We start from the raw sequence: 18,240 nt of genomic DNA, 5'->3' as shown, positions 1-18,240 counted from the left end.
ACGTGGTGGGTGCTTCAGACAAAATTTTAATTGTAATCTTAATTCTGAACAAGGATTACCCCCCAGGACACTCACTCTCTTTTTCTCCATTTTGAATTACCCATTTGGACTTCACCTCCCTCCTTTCTAATTTACCATTATACCCTTTTCCTTTTAAAAAAAAAGTTAAATACGCTTTTAAGAAAAATAAATTATAAATGTAAAATAATATAATTGCATTTCTTCTACCATTGTAATAACATAGATATAATACGAGAGAAATAATAATTTTTTTAATTCAGTACGATAATATTTACATAATTAGGTGTAAATTATTATAAATGATATCAAATTTGATCATCGACCTTAATGTCGAGGGTTTGTTTAACTCTCTATTTATGTCAATATAAGTACTTTTAAAATCGTTATAAAAACCTTTACAACATGAGAATGGGCAAAAAAAAGTGGTATAGTAAGAATAATATTACCTTTTTTTCTTCCTTGAATTAGTTAAATGTAAGTGGAATTTAAAACATTAGGTTGGTCAATGAAATCATATAGTAAGTTTAACATCCAAAAATACTTGATATGATTTTGATATTTAATATTTTTTAATTAATAGGAATTTCTATTTTTTCAAAATATAAATAAATTATGTTAGAAAATGTCTAAAATCAACAATATTAATAAGTAATAATAATAAATCCCATAATCAAATGATATATTTATGCATTTCATAAATGCAATGATTTTTTTATAATCAATTCTGTAAATTCTCTTTCAAAAAAAAATCAAATACTAAATCTCATTGAATAATTAGTTTAGGGCTTTATCTGCTACAAATTCATATCCATATTTAAAATAATAATAATAATAATAATAATAATAGTAAAAAGAAAGAAGGAGGACCAATGCCGGAGGATATGATTGTACACTTACTTTGAAAGCTAAGGGGCTTGGTTGGACCACATTGAGGAGGAGGGGTAATTGGGTAAATTCAGCAGGCAATCAAGCCTCACCCAACTGTCTACATTCCCCCTGAAAATAAGATTCTACATTTAACGGTTCAATAAAAATGGAGCTTTTGAAAGTGAGAGTCAAAGGTCGACACATCGTGCGGTTCAAGCCGCGAGTCTGATTTTTCTCAAAATTCTTTTAAAAAAAATGATTGATATTTCTTTACCATAATACCCCTCAGAAGGACAAAAGAGCCACTTGTCCACTTATTTTTGAAAATGCCCTCTGCACAATGAAAATATTTGTCCCTGGATCATCTGCCAGGAAAACCTGACACTGATCATGACCAAAAATAAATAAAAATAAAAATACCTATATATATACATATATTTTTAAATTAAGATATTATATATGGAATGTAAAAAATAATAATAAGATTTTTGATAAATTTTTTTGGGTCCAATATTGTAGTATGAGTAATTTTATGTTTAAGAGTAAATTTAATATTTTTTTAAATAAAAAAAATCATATTTTATAAGGATCAAATCATAATTTTGAAAATGTAGAAAGCCATCATTTTCCTCAAATTTATATGAAAAAATTGGATTTTTATTTAATTAACATTTTTAAAAATATCATAATTATTTTATTTTTATTAAAAATAATTTATATGATGTGGATTTTACTATAATAAAATGCTAAGTTGGTAGCTTTGCTTTAATTAAACTAAAATTTGTGATTAGATTTTCCATAGGGTAGGTGCCCTATGTGTCTCCAAACCCTAGATCATATGGGCTCTCACCTATTGATATAAGTTAAATTGTAGAGAGGTCGTAGAGGAGGGATAGCCCTTGGCTAGGTAAGTACTCGGTACTCACCATATAAAGGGAAGTTCAAAAGTAGGCAAAATGGAATAAATAGATTTGGACCAACCAATTTAGTTCACTGTTTGGATGGGTCAGCTGCTCTTTCACTCTATGTGGTGGCATCAATTAAAGATAAATTTTCACTTTGACTTTTATTCCACACAAAGATGTAGACCCAATTCACAAAAATTTTACCTTTGTTATCAAACTTGTGGAACACCCAATTCAAAATATCAAATTATTATTATTATTATTATTATTATATTTTTATCTATTACCCACATCTCAATTAAATTATTGTTATTTTATAAGAGTGAGGAAGTTTTTAAAAATAATTTATGATATAAAAAAAATTTAATATGAAATTTAAAAAAAAACTTGAAAAATATGTTAAAATTGTACAAATAGGGAGTTATAAGAGTTATCGGGATTAATTAATATAAGATTATTTAACTGTTATGTTTTTTTTTTTTAATAATTGATAAAAAAAAATTGTTAAGGTAGTACGGTATCAAACTTCAAATTTGAATTGTTTAGTTAAAACCTAATATATTAAATAAAATATTTAAAAATATGAAACTGATATATAAAAAAATGAATTTCGTATTCAAATAAATGAGATCTAGATCGAAGTATAAATAAATAAAATTATTTTCGTTATGAAATTGGTCGTATGATGTATTTAAAAAATTCAAATGATGTAATGATATATACAATATTAGAAATAGTTTTCTTGGTTGCTTATTTTACTTTTGTCGAAGCATTAATTGAATTGAAAATGGCTTCATTTTGCCCATTTGGGAGGGGGCATTTTCCCACCTCCCAAACAACAGGCAACAGTCCAATTTTAAGCTACTTGTCATTGGCATAGATTTCTTGGTTTTTCTATGATTTTCTTTTGTTTTTAATAGTTTGGAACTTTCACTTTCAAAGGCCATGTGGCCAGTCCCCCATCCGGGTGTGAAATGAACCCATTTTTTTGAGTGGCCAATATGATTGCTTTGGTTGGGTTGAAGTTGACACCTTTGACACGTATCACTTACTTTTTATAAAAAAAATAAACCCCATTATCCAAAATTAAATAAAAATTTAAACAAATATTTATATATTGATCACTTGAGCTTTTTGAATGCCACGTGGCACTTTATGTTATATGTAATGTAATTATGTAATGATTAATTAAAATCATTTGATTTGGGTTTGTAGACTTTTGGATGATTTTGAGGTTAAGCTTAAAAAAGAGTGTAATCTTGGGGGTGTTATGATGAGGAATTTGACGGTTGTGATTGCACTATGTGTGTGGGCCCTCTTTCATGGATTTGTGGTCAATGGGTTTGGGCCATTGAATCATTTTGGATCTAAGAATCCTAATTGCATGATGAGTCGACCTTCTTTTTTATTTTTTATTTTTTATTTTTAAATAAAATTTCTAAGGGTTTGCATTTGAATTTAGTGGTTACCCACCACTTGGATGGTCGGTGGGGGCACCTGTACACCATTGACTTACGGCATCAAATTAGATGGTTGCTCGCCACGTCTTTATCATGAAAGAGGAAATCTGTTGAAAATGTGTTTGGTTACTGGGAAAATGAGAGAGAGAGAGAGAGAAAATGGGGAAACTAATGCCACAATGAGTAGGGGAGAAAGAGAACGGCGTTCCATTGATTTGCTTCTATTACCCTTTTTGTTATTTACTTGATGATAATAATGAAGTGGCCAAGAAAAAAATAATAAGCTATACTATAAGCATCTTAGTTTCCAACCTATTACCTCAAAGCCTTTCAAAAATGCGATCATATCAAAAACTTTGAAAAAATTATTTCAATATATGATTTGAAAATCAATATAGAAAACCCGACATATATTTGTAACTTGTAAGTTGTAATGGTTTATTCCAAAATTATTTGTTTTTTATCCAATAAATCTTAATAACTTTAAAATGCGTTTACATGATTAAGAAAAACTCACTGTATATATAAACATGATATTTTTATTACATCCCATTGAAATATAGGTCATGATTAACATTTACAATAACTCATCTCATTCTATATAGATGTTATTTATTATTAGTTTTAGTGGGTTTTACGAAAAATGTGTGAACGTGATTAAAAGGAGTTTCTTACATAATCAATGATAGTTATATTTTATGACTTTAATTGAAAATAACGTTGATTAATGTGTTTATAGTGCTTTTGTTAGCAAGGAATATATTATAAACATTTATGAAAAACCAGAGTGGGTCGAGCGAGGTGGATTGGTGTAACTAAAAATTTATAAAATAAATATTATATCTTATACATAATTTTTCCTTACAAAATAGTATTGATAAATAAAATATCTAGTCAGTCAATATAATCAAGAGATACTTGAGATAATAAAATTTTTTTATGTAAAAAACTCTCATGCTAACTATGGAGATAAAAAATCACATGGTCTAAAATCGTTAATCTAAATTCACTATATGAGATAAAGTTACATAAATTTACTTAATCATTTTACCTTAAAGACTTACTCTCTAATATTTACAACTTGATCAACATTCGTGACGTAACAACCTTCGATTATTCTAATGAATACTCTTTAGTCTTGCTAGAGGGATGCAAACCTTCAACCCTATATTCTTGAATGAATCATTCAAATGAGAGATTGAGAATGGTATGGCTCGTTAAATTTTCTCTTAACGAGACTCTCTCAATCCCAACAATAAAAAAAATCTCCTTTAACCCTAAAAAGGCTATAATAAGGTCTATATAGGTATAGAGTTTGAAGATGTCAGTATCTCAAAGTTTCTAGATAGGATTTGCATGAAGTCCCGAAAATATTATGTCAATCTTTTGCAAAATTGACATGAGCTCTTGATTGCACTTAACCCCCACTTGAGTGGTCCTATCGTCTTTAAAAGCCTAACTTGTCACAAATCAAATTTTTTTAGACGTACCCGTAACTTTTCAATTAGACAAACAACAACTCTTATATTTAATGAAGAGCAAGTCATTATCTAAAAAGATTTATAAGGTGACACACATGATTTAAATTTTGTTTCCAATTGGCTAGATATCACAAGGAACTGCTTTCAACCCTTTTCCAAATCACTTCAAAGTGATTTTCATAGAATATGTTTGATTCTTAGAAAATACTAAGAAAAGAAAAAAAATATATATTAAAACTATATTTATTTCCAAAAAATTTGAAGGGAATGTAAGAATTTTTTTTGAGAGGAACAATATAAATAAAATAAAATTAGATTTAAAATTAATAAATTATTTTTATATGTTATTTAAATTTATTTTAATTATTTAATATAAAGATTAAATAATTTGAAATTTCATAGGTTTTTAACTATTTTAATTATGTTTTATATTTTTTTATATTTTTCATAATACAATCAAACATAATAAAATATTTTTAAAAATTTTTTATTTCCCTAATAATTTATGAGAGTCAAATATAACTTAAGGAAAATGATTTTTTTCATATTTGATTTCACGATAAAATATACAAAATAAAATAAAATATAATTAAAAATAGTTAGAAATTTATACAATTTAAAATTATTTAATTTTTATAAAATAGATGAAACTAAGTGAAATGATTTTAAAGAAATACATAAAAATAATTTATAAACTTTAAATTTATTAATTTTTTATATTTTTCTTCACCTTTCCTCTTTATTTTACTTTCATCACATTTTTCCTTTAGTTGTTTGAAACTAAATATAATCATATCACTTATCTATAAACACTTGATATTCTAATATTCAAAAAAAAAAAAAGAAAAAAAGCTAGAACTAAAAATGAAACAAAAAAGTAAAGAAAAACACTGAAGGAGGAGGCCAATTCTCCAGGATCGGACACCTTTCTGTACTGAGCTACTTCCTCCGACTCCGGCGGAAAGTGGTCGCCGAGAAGGGCACCACTGTTTCTCTTATCCATCTGCTTCAAGCCTATTAATTTCTTTACTATTTCCCGATTTCTCCCGGAGATCACCAACTCAAGATCAAGCCTGGTTCTAGCTCAGGTAAGTGCTTCTTCGTTTAAATTTCTAACGTTTGCTTTTCTGGGCTTTTTTTTTTTTTGGGAATTTTACAGAGCAAAATTTCATGCAGTTATTTCCATTTGTTTATTATGAAGTGTGATGATTTCTTTCTTTGATTTTGCACTATCACTCTTTGGTGTTTTTGGATTGATTCGTTGACTGGGTTCTCTTGTGTTTTTTTTTTTTTTTTAATTATTTTTATTTTAATGGCATATAGGGTTCTGTATTTTGATTGACATGGGAAAGAGTGAACTGGGTTGAAATCAAATTGTTTAGCTGTTATGGGAATTGAATTTTTGGATTTATGAGCAAAAGGGTTTCCATGATTTTCTCTGAAGTAATCATGATTTTTGCTTGTTATGGGAAACTGAACATCATTCAACCTTGGACCTGTAGGGATGTTACTATCAAGTATCAACCTTTTCTCTATGATCCCACTTTGGTGCTTTGTCCAGTGTTCTAATTCCACCGACACCCCAATTTCCCTTTCTATCTTCAAGATTTTTGGTAATGGGCTTGTTGTTGATTGCTTATCCGAAAATCTCGCATCCTATGATACCTTTGGAAGCAAGAAAATCTGATGCTTGTATGTTAGTATTTGAATTCTTACCTTCTCGAAATATTAAACAATTGTTCCTGCTAAAAGTAAGAATAAAGAATTCCCAATCTTCCATCTAGGTAATTATTTAGAAGACATTTGACCATTGCACCATCAAGCAATAATATTTTATCTCAGTTGTTATGGACTTGCTCCTTATGTAAAGCAAGCAGCAAATTTTATAAAGGTTTGCATCATCAAATTCCACAGAGAGGACAAACTATCTTGTCATAGGCTTTATACCTTAAACATTGGCTAAAGCCTGGCTTTAGGACATCTCATCAATTAAAAGACCTGGGTGCTAGCAAAAAAAAGACAAGCTCACAATTCCATTAAGTGATGAAGTCACTGTTGTCAAATTCAAAAGCACTTTCAATTTGGCCACTGAAACTTGTGTAAGTTTCCCTCTTTTTTATCGTATATCTCCGTTTCTTCTTGATTCTTAAAAGGGTATGCATTGTTTATCAGTGGTTTACTTCACAAGATTAGAGCTTGTGTTGTTGATTGAAGGGGGGGGGGGGGGGGGGGGGGGGGGGTGGGTTGAACTAAACTATGCTGAAAATAATGTCGGTGGCTGTGATAGGTAGAATCCGTGTCTTCTTTGAATTAATGCCTAACTTTTTTATTAGGCATGCCAAGTTGGAATTATAGGCCATTAACCGAACATTTGTATAGCATTGCTTTTGGGATAATGTTGTTTCCTCATTTTATTGTTCTAGTATTTCACAATTTGGTGCATATCATAATGCTTTAGTTGATTCAGAGTTACATCTCTCATTACATGACTGATCATATCATGTGATATTGTTGATTATAATTTGGTGCCCGACTCTGATGGCATCTTCTCGTTTAAGCCTCCTCGTGCACTGCAGGTCCCTTATCTTTAAAATATGGAAACTTGCTTTCTGTATGCCCTTATCTTTAGAATATGAAACTTGAAAATATAATCTCACCTCTTCCCATGATGGAAACTTTTGGAATCCTTTGCATTAAATGAAAACAATTCATGTGCTGTTTTTCAAACAAGCAATTTTGGACTGACTTATGTTTTTATTTTTAAATAAAGAATTAGAAGTTTCTACCGGGAAATGCTATTTTATAGGGTAAATATGATAGGGATAGATTTTTTTATTTTTTTTATTTAATATTTGTTGTAGTGTTCTGTCAAGGAGTTCAAAGCATTGGCTGTTAGCCTTCTCCCCTGTTAGCCTTCTCCTTAGGTAGGAAGAAACAAAGCATATGTTTGGCAATGCTTTTTAAAACAGTTTTTGACATCGGTTCTCAATTGTTTGCATGAATAACATTTTGTTTGACAACTCAAAAAAGGAAAATAGTTTTTTCGGCTTACTCCATCTTTTTAATTGTCACAACACTTTATGAGGAACAACTTGAAACAACTTAAATTTGTTTTATTGTCAAAAGTTTCCTAAACATGTTTCCTAAGTTAGAAAACTGTTTTTAAAAATAGTTACCAAACAGTCCTTAGAGGATCTTAAAAGTTAAAATTACCAATCCGGCTTATTATTGAGAGGTTAGGGTCATTTCATTCCTTTAGTTGTGTTGCATTGAATTAATGGTCCTTTTGTCAACACACTGACATGGAGCAGAGAGGAGGGATCCTTTGGGAAAGTGCATCTCAGAATACACAGTCCCTGCTGTTGTGAACGTTAAGTCCGTTAAACATCCTTTAGGTTTTGATTTTCAAGGCATTCAAACAAGAAACAGAGTTTTTCTGGTCATAATTCTGGGATTGTTCTAGTTCTTACCTTGGAGATCTGGATTCTAGGATGTGAAAATTAACCATGTTTACTGGGAGGAAAGTTGCAGGGTAGATGCTTGACAACTTAACTCATGGTATGATTATCAGTACTGGAGAGGCAATGTCCCTAGGTGTGTCAGCAGGGTCTTAGAAGAGGATCATAGAAATATGTCTTTAGTTCCTCCCTTGCTTTCCCAATTATTCAAATACCTGTTGATTTGAAAATTCTAACTGGGTCTAGTATTAGCTTTCTAGGCTGAAAGGACACACTCACAAGATTGAATTTCTCAACAGCTATCGGGTCAATCCAAAAAAACTAAAATCACCCATGCACTGTCGGATGGACAGCCTATAAGGTAGTCTTCTGTGCAGGATCTTAGTGAGCCTTGTAATGAAAGATTCCTTCGTTGGTCTTTGATGTATACGGTATTTTCCTCCACCATCCATTTGCTTGCTGTTGTTGCTGATATTCTAGAGTCGATCTGATTGTGAAAAGTTAATATGGGGAGACTGCTCATATTTTTGCAATATCTGCATATTGGACCCTTTCTTCTTTAGAAATGATAAACTTGATCAGAAGGCCCCTACAAAGTTTAAGTTAGTTTTGTCAAATTAACCTAAAGAGCAGATTAATGTTTGGAAGTCCAAATAGACAGAAAAACAGAGTGATGTGAATAGATAAAATCCTGTCGGAATTCGTACTGAACTAGCATATTCTCTTACTTCAAAGATGAACAGTGAAGCTAATAAGAGAATATTTGCACTTTAGCAATTCAACCTGACCGTAGAGTGCTGCCACACTTAAATCATAGATTTCAAACCACATTGAGATTCCAAATCAAGTAATTAGGAAAAATGATGGATGAAGGACTCCCAAGACATCAAAACTCATTCCAGGTTCTTGCTTCCATTTAACATGTAGTTCACAAACTAAAGACCTTTATGCCTCATATATATTAGTAAGGAGGAACTAATATGGATTGTGTCACTAGATTTATCGATTGCTGCCTTTCTTTTTAGATTTCTAAAACCGGGTAGAAGAATAATTATCAAATGATGCTGCTTTTCCTTTTCCCTTTTCATAGATTGTAAACTAGTCTTAGATAAATTGCGTCTAAGCCTTTTCCTTTTCTTTTCACTTTTTGATAAGTGGAATTTGTCTCCATGATTTCAGTGTTTCATGGTTCCATCACAAGAGAATTGCTAGCACCTTAAGTGCCCAGGGAGCATTACCTAGCATAGAATATCCTGGAATTATGCATCATGCTTCTCACAAATTCATGTTGAATTCTTCTTCTTTTTGTTCTGTGTATTTCTTTGCAGGGGGAGAACAGTTCCCAACAAAAAAGTTCCGGACAAGCACAAAACTGGTATTCACATTGTTGATATTAACCTCTGTCCTAGATGGAATTTCATATCATATATGTTTCTGTTTCTCATTGCAAGTTTCACTGATGTTTCTGAAGATGTCCTTTTTGGTTGTCTGCTACCAAACAATCCTTAAATGTTTTAAAGCATCTTCCCATGAATCCAAGCATGATTTTACTAGAAAAGCAACTCTGCACTGCCCTCATTGCATATTGTGTATTGCTTTGGAAACATGATCAGTTTCTTCTTCATGTCTGTTCTTCTTAAACTAAACAACCTGTCTTGCATCACCTGCAGATGATCAAACCCATATGACCATTGTGCAGACCCGAACAACAACAATGGAAGAAATTGGGCATGAGAAGCAGCTGCAAAATTTACATCATCAAAGATATACAATGTCAATGTAAATTTTAAACAACAAAACTCTTACCATGTATGTACAACAGTACAAGAGCAACACTTAGATTAATCAGCACTACCCCAATGAATTTGAGCATTTTGAGGGAAGGTTACAGGTTGTGATAAATAAGGATTGAGATTGAGAAAGCGGTACATTTCAAATTAACAATTGCAACACAAATTTTCATCTGGGTAAGCCTAATTTCTAATAAGCTAATCTAGTTGCTGCTATCACTATTGTTGTTATTGTTATTGTTGTTGTTTCGGTGAATACTGTTATTCCCAACCCTTCTCCCATGGTTCAGCTGAGATATCTCCAATTGAGTCTTCATGAAAAACTGCATTCTCTGCAACTCTAGCTCCTTGGCAAACTTCATTCTCTGCCTCTCCATATCCGCCACTTGCTGCAACTTTGAAGTCTCGGCTTGCTCATATGCTTCCCCAAATTTTAGAATTGCTTGAGTCAATTCCCTTACTGAGTTGCTCCAATTTTTATCTGCAGCACTTCCTCCTCCTCCTCCTCCTCCTCCTCCTCCACGGCTCCGGACTGGTGCACTTCGAGGGGTGTTTGAATTCAACTCTCTCTGCATCCTAGGCCTCTTTCTTTCAAAGGTTTCTGGCGGAAAACTGTCAGTGGAGTCTGGTGAGGCCTCTGGCTCTGACTGTGATGAATCGGAATCCACCGGAGCTCGCCTTCGCAACTGCTGCTTCTGCTTGGGATTCTTCTGCTGGGGCTGCTGATGGTGAACTGACCTCATTCCCACCGGGATGCCTAGAGGCACGTTCTGCAGCGGCAACGGCGTGGCGGTAGCGGGACTGGCAGAGGCGATCTTCGCTGTGGGTCCGATCAAATGATCGAGGCGTTGATAGAACGGCCATTTGCTCGGACCACCGCCGGCGGCGATCTTCGCCTTCTCAAGCTTGTACTTTTTCTTCACCGTATCGATCCGATTTTTGCACTGAATATCGGTTTTCGCAGTTTTCGTGTAATCCTCACGGCTGCTCACAATATCCGCAACATCCTTCCAGTGTTTCTGTTTCAGATTTCCCCTACTCAGCTCCAGATACCGCTCACCCCAAGCGTCAATCAGCACCGACGTCGCTCCCTCGCTCCAGCAATCCTCCCGGCCACCGCCTCCCCCACCACCGTTGCCGGCGGTCCTCGCCTGCTGTATCGGAAGCGCCAGGGTCAAGGTGTTCTGCGGAGGAGGCGCGGCCGCCACCGTCACCGTGATCCGGCCGTTACTCCGAGGTGACGCCGGAGATCCGGTGTCCGGCGACGGGTGTGACTGGATCTCCTCATCGTCTTCCATGGATCGGAGCTATCTTCCCCTGCCGACAAGCCGGAGATCGGCGATCTGCGAAATTCTCGAGAGAGAAAGAAAGGAGAGAAAGCAGCGGAAGGAAAGAAAAGAAGAGAGAGAATTAGGGTTTTGGTTGACCGGAATTTATTGACGGGAGATTTGGAAGGCCAAGTTAATTGTTGTTTTTTTATCGGTTGACGGGAAAAACTGAGGTCTTTGACGGCGTCCGTCGAGGTCTGTCAGAGATGGGACACGTGGCCTCTGGATTGATTACTTGGTGAGACGTTATTGGCTGTTCTGGCTATTCCGTCACCGGCGTGAGAATGCTGCTGCCGGCTTGGTAGGTGGACCTTCCCTGTTTTTTTAGGCAATTCACCTCCATTTTCTAAAAATTTACTGATTTTGCCTCGATCCATCATTCAAATTCCAATATTACCCTTCCTTCTCAGAGGCTAATGCTCCAGGGACCACACCCCTTTAATTATCTCTTTATTTTAATTATAAAACGTCGTTACTTCCATATTTAATTTAATTCAAGATCATTTTTGTTTTTGTTTTAATTTCAATCTAAAAATAATTTAAGCTAATAAAGTGAATTAAACTATAATTTAGAAGTGTGGGATTTCGATAACTTTGAGGTAAAGGCATGTCCACGTGGCGGTAATCGGAGTGAAATCGAATGAACTGAAGAGCCGCCGGTGACGGTAACGGACAGCTGTTCGTGATGCGGATGAGGTTACGTAGCCGAATAAGGGGGTCACGTGAGTGTGTGTCGGGGCATCAAGGTCATCAACGCCATGTCATTGGCTGGCGCTGACGTACGGCTTGTAGCGCCACAGCTTTTCCGGGCACTATACGTCAGGTTTCTGTAGTTTCTAGGATAGTGCGTGCGTTTTAGGTGTCGGCACTGAGGATGGGGTAGGATGTGGTGCGACTCAAGTATTTGAATGTTATGATGCGCTTGTGCACGTGTGGTTGTTTCATAGCCGTTAGATCAGTGAGTGGTGGGGTTGTCGATCATGGCTTTTGGGCCTGGTTGCCTTGGAGAGTGGGCTCTGCTTGTAAGTCTGGTCCAATTACCTCTCTTTCTAGGCTCAACCACAAACGACGTCGTTTAGATAACATGAGTGTTATATAGCAAAAGACAATGGAGATGCGGGGTATCGAACCCCGTACCTCTCGCATGCAAAGCGAGCGCTCTACCGTTTGAGCTACATCCCCATGTGAGATTTGAATCAAACACAAACCAATATGTAGTGCTAGTACAAGAACCTTCAATCGCCAAAGTTATAACCGAGCCATGGTCGAGCTGCGGATGATACGAACAATTTATGATTGAGCCCATAGCCAATGAAATGGAATATGCCCGTAATGATATGATCCTCATGTTATTTAATGTAAATATTTTAAAAAAATGAATTAGATATATTTTACCCCTCATGTTTAACATTTTACTTTTTTATATTCAAAACTCAATACTTTACTCTCCAATTTATTAAAAAATATCGGTTAAACCCCAATTACAAAACTTTCATAAAATTATATATATAAAAAAATAATCCTTCTTACACTTTGATTTGAACATTTGAATAAAATTAACTTTAAATTAATAGTCTTAAAGTGAAATTTTTTTAATGGTTTTGAAATATGATATTTACTATGTGCATGTCTATTTGTGATTTTTGGATGTGAAGTGTGTAGCATTGAACTTGAATAAGAGATGTTTTTTTTTTCTTTTTTTCACATTTCAGTCTTATTTTATCAATTAATATGTTTATTGATTTTTTTAAACAAGTTTAGGAAGTAAAATATTGCTCGATAACAAATTTGAGAGACAAAGTGTTGAATTTTTAGTCTGAGAGACCAAGTGTAAAACACGTAAAAAAACTTAAAAATGTGAAATATATTTAACCCAAATAAAATTATTTTTGAAATCCCAGAGTTTTGAATATTTAAACAATGAGAAATATTTTAAACTAATTTTCTAAGTTGATTGTTTTTCATTTTTAAATATGCTAGGAGACCGATGCTCTGACTTTGAACCGTGCAAATACTATAAAAAAGACAAGTAAGATCCAACAAACCCATTGGTGAAATTAATAATTAATGGTAAGCCTGCATGCATACAAGCTGTTACCGTTTCAATATCAACGACACTATTTAAGAGGTTTGGGCTTTCCCAAGCACAAGAGACATGATACATGGTAGAAACCGCCCCACACTTCATAGACAGAAGGACAGACCACCTTGTGGTCGCCGCCCTCAATTCAAGCCATCTATGTATAAAGCCTCTATATTTCCACAAACCCTGCAAATAGGCCTTCCATTCTCTGCATTTCCTTCACATATTACTCACATTCTCCTCCCATTTTCTCTTCCACCATGGCTTCCCTTTCATCAATTTCCTCTTCTTTGGCCACACTCCCTTCCACTCCCTGCAGTGCCCGGGGCTCTGCTCGCCAGCCCCGCAGCTTATCTGCCATTGTAAGGGCTACCCCATTTGGGAATTCAGTTGGGCTTAGGCTTGTCCCTAAGATCAAGATTACAAATGGTGGAGTGAAGAGATCAGTACAAGCTCCTGGTTGCTTCAAGACTACAATCTCATGCGAAGTAACATCTTAATTATTAGAATCAATTATCTTTTACTATGAGTCTAGCTATTTGTGGGGCTCATTGATTTATCCGATTTGCAGGCGCAACCAGAGACCCTGCAGGCAGTTCAAAGCACCATTGCCAAGCAGCTTTCCATTGAAGAAAGCCGTCTCACTCCCGAATCAAAGTTTGCTGATCTGGGTGCAGATTCTCTCGACATTGTATGCAATCTTGGTTCCTTAATGCATTTCTTATAGAATATTTCCAGGAAAATTTGCTTACTTTTCACTACCAAGTTTCGGGCTTTATTTGTTTGCATGGAGTGTATATGATACTGACTTGTGAGTATGAAAAACAGGTTGAGATTATGATGGCTTTGGAGGAGAAGTTTGGAGTGGCAATTGGAGAAGAAGGAGCACAGAACATCCATACTGTTCAAGATGCTGCCAATTTGATTGAGAAAATGAAGGCTGATGCTTAGGCTAACTTTCATTTTTGTATTCTAAATCCTGCCAGAGATTTTCTCTTTTGCCAAACTTGAAAGAGGTTGTCAAGCTGCTTTTCAATTTTCCTCTGTAATGGAGACCAAAAAATAATCTATGCTGATGGTTTCATTCATCATCTCCCTTAAACAAAGTAACCCAGATTCAATTTGCCTGAAACAAATTCATTTTGTATCAATATGTATAAGTGCCCTAAGCCCAAGAGCTGCTCTCATCATAATCTTGACAAAAATCGATCAAAATCATCATCGTAGAGTTTGTTTGACAGTGACTTCGGGATACTAGGACCTGTTATTAGTCTTTTTAGCACTTGGAAACAATTCTTCTTTTAAAATTCTTTCAAAATTTTTCAAGCTACAAAGATTAGAGGCGCTTCAAGTGCTAAAATGTTTAGAAACATTTCCTGAAAATCACTGACAGTAGGATTATTAACATAATCTACAATCAACACCAAGCTTGAGTTTTGACATGGGGTTTTCAATATTATGCAGAGGGTTTCACTCTTTACCAAGAAAATTCCATGAATAAAAACTCTGATAAACTCGACCACACTCCTCCAAGAATATCGAAGCACACACAATAGAATTTTCATTCAAAGAGGAGGGTGTTCAAAATGAACAAATCCCAATACACAAAAAAACCAACAACCAACAAAGAGAAACAGCAGAAGACCACCCATATATGTACATAGGACTTGGAGCCAAAAATGATACAGAAGCAAAGAAGGCCCATCATATATGTGTATGTACAAAAAGAACCATAACAGCAAAAAACCCAGCTCTCCAAATCACATGGGAGGTATACAAGTCAGATCATCTCCTACTCTGGCCCCTTTCCTCTTCATCAAAACTCCAAGAATCCTTGGTTCCTTCTGCTCCAACCCATCTCCTTATTTGTAGTAACTAGATACAAGTCATAGTTTATATGATCTCCCTGCATGCAGATACAGCAGACACATCATGAGATCCCCACACAGGTTTTCTCTAGTACGTGAATGTATCTTTGCCGATTCTTCACACCCAAAATCTCCAAACTTCGTCTCTCTCTCAACGATCCAAAGAACTTATCACTATCCTGCAACACACGAAAAGCTGGTCAACCAAAGGTCAACTCATAAAAAAAATCATTGTTTCAGAACCCATATCCCAGATTCTAGTTTCTGTTCTTTTCTTTTCTTTCTAGATTCGTGGGGTTTCTTGTCTGGATCAGAAAATTTTAGAATTTCAATTGTGGGTCTGAAAGAGTGGAAAAAAAATAAAAATGAGAGAGAACCAATCGTAAACAGTCGGACTTCTAGGTTCTGCGCGTTCGAAGGCTTCCAATGCCGCTTTCCTCCTCGCATCTGTCTTGTAATCCCCAGTTGGCGTCCCGGCTTCACACCCACCAACCACAGACAGAAAAAACATCAGAACTCCATAATTTACAAACAAACAAAGAGTCAAACCCACCAAGATTTTCATTCAAAATCGCAAGAAACCGAGCAAAACGTACGCGTAAAGGGCGACTCGGGAGCGCTGGACCCGGCCGGCGAGTTGGGGACCGAGACGGAGTCGGGGGAAAAGTTTCGGAAACTGGAGTTGGTTTTGAGAATGGTGATGCTCCGAGTAACCTGGACTTCATCTGGGTTGATGATCGGCGGTGACCGCGACGCTGACAGGGACTTGTACTTCCGGAGCTTCCCGAGGCCAGTCTCCGGCGGTGGTCCGGCGACAGTCTCGTCCCAGAGCTTGTCAAGAAAACCCATATCCTGGCAGTGGCAGAAAGGAGTATTGGGAAAAACAAACAGAGGAGATATCGGGAAAACGGATGGAGAAGGTTTTCGGGCAACGAGGGCTGATAGGATTCTTATAGAGAAAATATCCAGAGAGAGAATGAAGGAGACGAAGCTTTGATGGCTAATATGGCTTTGTTACGAGCCACTAGATTTATTAGTAATGAGACCCTCTAATTTTTCATCATTACTATTCATGTCCTCATTTTAACAATTATTCTATTTTAAGGGATCCTTTACAATTAGCATATTTGTTAAATATTGTAGTTTTTAGAAATAATATGGATGGATTTAAAATAATAAATTTATAAGCTAAGGGGTTTCTTAGAAATTCTAGGGATAATTTTTCCTTTTTGGTTTATAACATCTAGATCCATGAATGTTTGATTTTAAAACAGGTATTTTTGAAAAGTATTCTTGAATTCTAAAGTGGAAAAGCCATTTAACAAATTTTTGATAAAAATAAATTTTAAAAAAAAAATTTAGATTTTTTTAGTTATTTTTGTATAATTTTTTGAATAATAATTGAAAATACGGATCATTTTTGAAACTTTGACACTATATATAAATATGTGATAACTTTATGTGAACAATAAATTCAAAAAAAATGTTTTTTATATTTGAGTTCTTAAACAAATTTTTGTTATTAAAAACAATTGAATTCTTTTCAATAATTATTTTTTGAGAATTGTTTTCGAAAACGTTTTTCAACCCAAACCTAATATTTTTGTCATTTTATTAAATTTACATTATTATCAATGTTATTTTATGAAATTTAAAAGGGTGTAAGTTAAAGAATTTCTTAAATAAATTCTAACTCCTTCCAATTTTTATTTTTATTTTTAACAAATATTACTTTTTCCTAAAGTGCTTTTAAATCTTAATGTTTTTAAGCTAAAACACTTCTTAAATGGAATTATTGCCAAAAATCTCACTCAATCTTTCTAGATAACATACCAAATAATATTACCTTTTTTTTTTTTTTGAATGATAAGCTCTTTCAATCAAAATCAACATCTATATATACATATAGACTATGTTTGGTTCCCGGAAAGTACAAAGGAAAGAAAAAAAAATGCTAAGGAAAATGATTTTTTCATGTTTGGTTGTCTTATAAAAAATATCAAAGAAAATCAAATATAATTAAAACTAATTGAAAACTTATGTATTTTTAAATTATTTAATCTTTATATTGATGAGTTAAAATAAATAAAATGAGTTTGAAGTAACAAAAAAAATAATTTATCAATTTTTAGTCTATTTTTTTATTTTTCTTCATTTTTTCTTTCTTTCTACTTTTCCTTTGTATTTTCTTTTCCTCGCATTTTCCCTCAAATTTTTCGGGAACCAAACATAACCTATGAAATGATATGAACAAATATAGATCATATTAAATTTGATTTTTGGAAGGAAACCCAATGATTCCTCAAAGTTGCGTGTTAGGTATAAGTACATGAAAAGGGCAAGACTTTCTTGTCTTCTTGTCTTGGCTCCTTTTCATGATTCAATTGTTGAAAATCGTATACACCCACCCACTACCATAAACCTAGATATGCATCCCACCACTTTTCTTTTATTTTTTTTCCCTGCTAAATGTAAACATGAATATACCCGTATTTGGATTTTACGAATATATTAGAAATATCGAATAAATATAAATGGATATTTTAACAAAAATATCATATAAGAGAAATATTTCAAAATTTATAAAAATATTTATTTAAAAAAAGTGATAAAATAAGTAAAAATACATGTATTAAAGTTATTTTATAAGTTTAATTAACATGAGTGCTATTAAAGATAATATTTATAAAAAAATTAGCTTAAATTCTTTTAATATGTGTATATTCATTTATTTTAAAAATTAAAAAATACTTTTATTAAGACATGTCTTATTACCTTTTAAATAAAAAAAATTAAATTGATTTATATAAAATATTTGAGATTTAATTTTATTATAAATATATAGTGACAATTTTTTCTATTAATATTAATTTATTTAAATAATTTTAATTTTAATTTATAAAATATTAGTACTTCATTAATTTTTTTATATTGTAGCAATTTTTTAGTAAAATTATATTTTTAATATTTTAAAATAAG

The 18,240-nt window shown here is 33.6% G+C and overlaps 3 protein-coding genes and 1 non-coding gene across 6 annotated transcripts; 1 reads left to right on the top strand and 3 right to left on the bottom strand.

Annotated features, from left to right (window-relative positions):
• Positions 1-9,941: 9,941 nt before the first annotated feature.
• Positions 9,942-11,635, bottom strand: LOC117922195 (trihelix transcription factor ASIL2). The gene has a single exon (XM_034840239.1). The coding sequence runs from the start codon at positions 11,278-11,280 to the stop codon at positions 10,186-10,188; it is 1,095 nt and encodes a 364-aa protein (XP_034696130.1). The 5' UTR covers positions 11,281-11,635; the 3' UTR covers positions 9,942-10,185.
• A 784-nt stretch (positions 11,636-12,419) lies between these two features.
• TRNAA-UGC lies at positions 12,420-12,492 on the bottom strand. The gene has a single exon. It is a non-coding gene; the product is annotated as a tRNA-Ala (tRNA).
• Positions 12,493-13,473: 981 nt separating this feature from the next.
• Positions 13,474-14,481, top strand: LOC117922668 (acyl carrier protein 1, chloroplastic-like). The gene is made up of 3 exons (XM_034840845.1): positions 13,474-13,881; positions 13,965-14,084; positions 14,222-14,481. Exons 1-3 carry the CDS (start codon positions 13,654-13,656, stop codon positions 14,342-14,344), a joined length of 471 nt encoding a protein of 156 aa, XP_034696736.1. The 5' UTR covers positions 13,474-13,653; the 3' UTR covers positions 14,345-14,481.
• A 448-nt stretch (positions 14,482-14,929) lies between these two features.
• LOC117921450 (dormancy-associated protein homolog 4) lies at positions 14,930-16,239 on the bottom strand. 3 transcript variants are annotated; one of them, XM_034839307.1, is made up of 3 exons: positions 15,858-16,237; positions 15,658-15,738; positions 14,930-15,440 (listed from the first exon to the last, which is right to left on the bottom strand). In XM_034839307.1, exons 1-3 carry the CDS (start codon positions 16,108-16,110, stop codon positions 15,436-15,438), a joined length of 339 nt encoding a protein of 112 aa, XP_034695198.1. In that variant the 5' UTR covers positions 16,111-16,237; the 3' UTR covers positions 14,930-15,435. The 3 variants fall into 3 exon arrangements, with proteins under 3 accessions (XP_034695198.1, XP_034695197.1, XP_034695196.1); XM_034839306.1 differs by having other exon boundaries at positions 15,639-15,738; positions 15,858-16,236; XM_034839305.1 differs by having other exon boundaries at positions 14,930-15,738; positions 15,858-16,239.
• Positions 16,240-18,240: the final 2,001 nt, after the last annotated feature.

Source organism: Vitis riparia, chromosome 9, assembly GCF_004353265.1.
Source record: "Vitis riparia cultivar Riparia Gloire de Montpellier isolate 1030 chromosome 9, EGFV_Vit.rip_1.0, whole genome shotgun sequence".
NCBI lineage: Eukaryota > Viridiplantae > Streptophyta > Magnoliopsida > Vitales > Vitaceae > Vitis > Vitis riparia.
The sequence above is the reverse complement of the archived record's forward strand: the minus strand, read 5'-3'. Positions and strand labels throughout refer to the sequence as shown.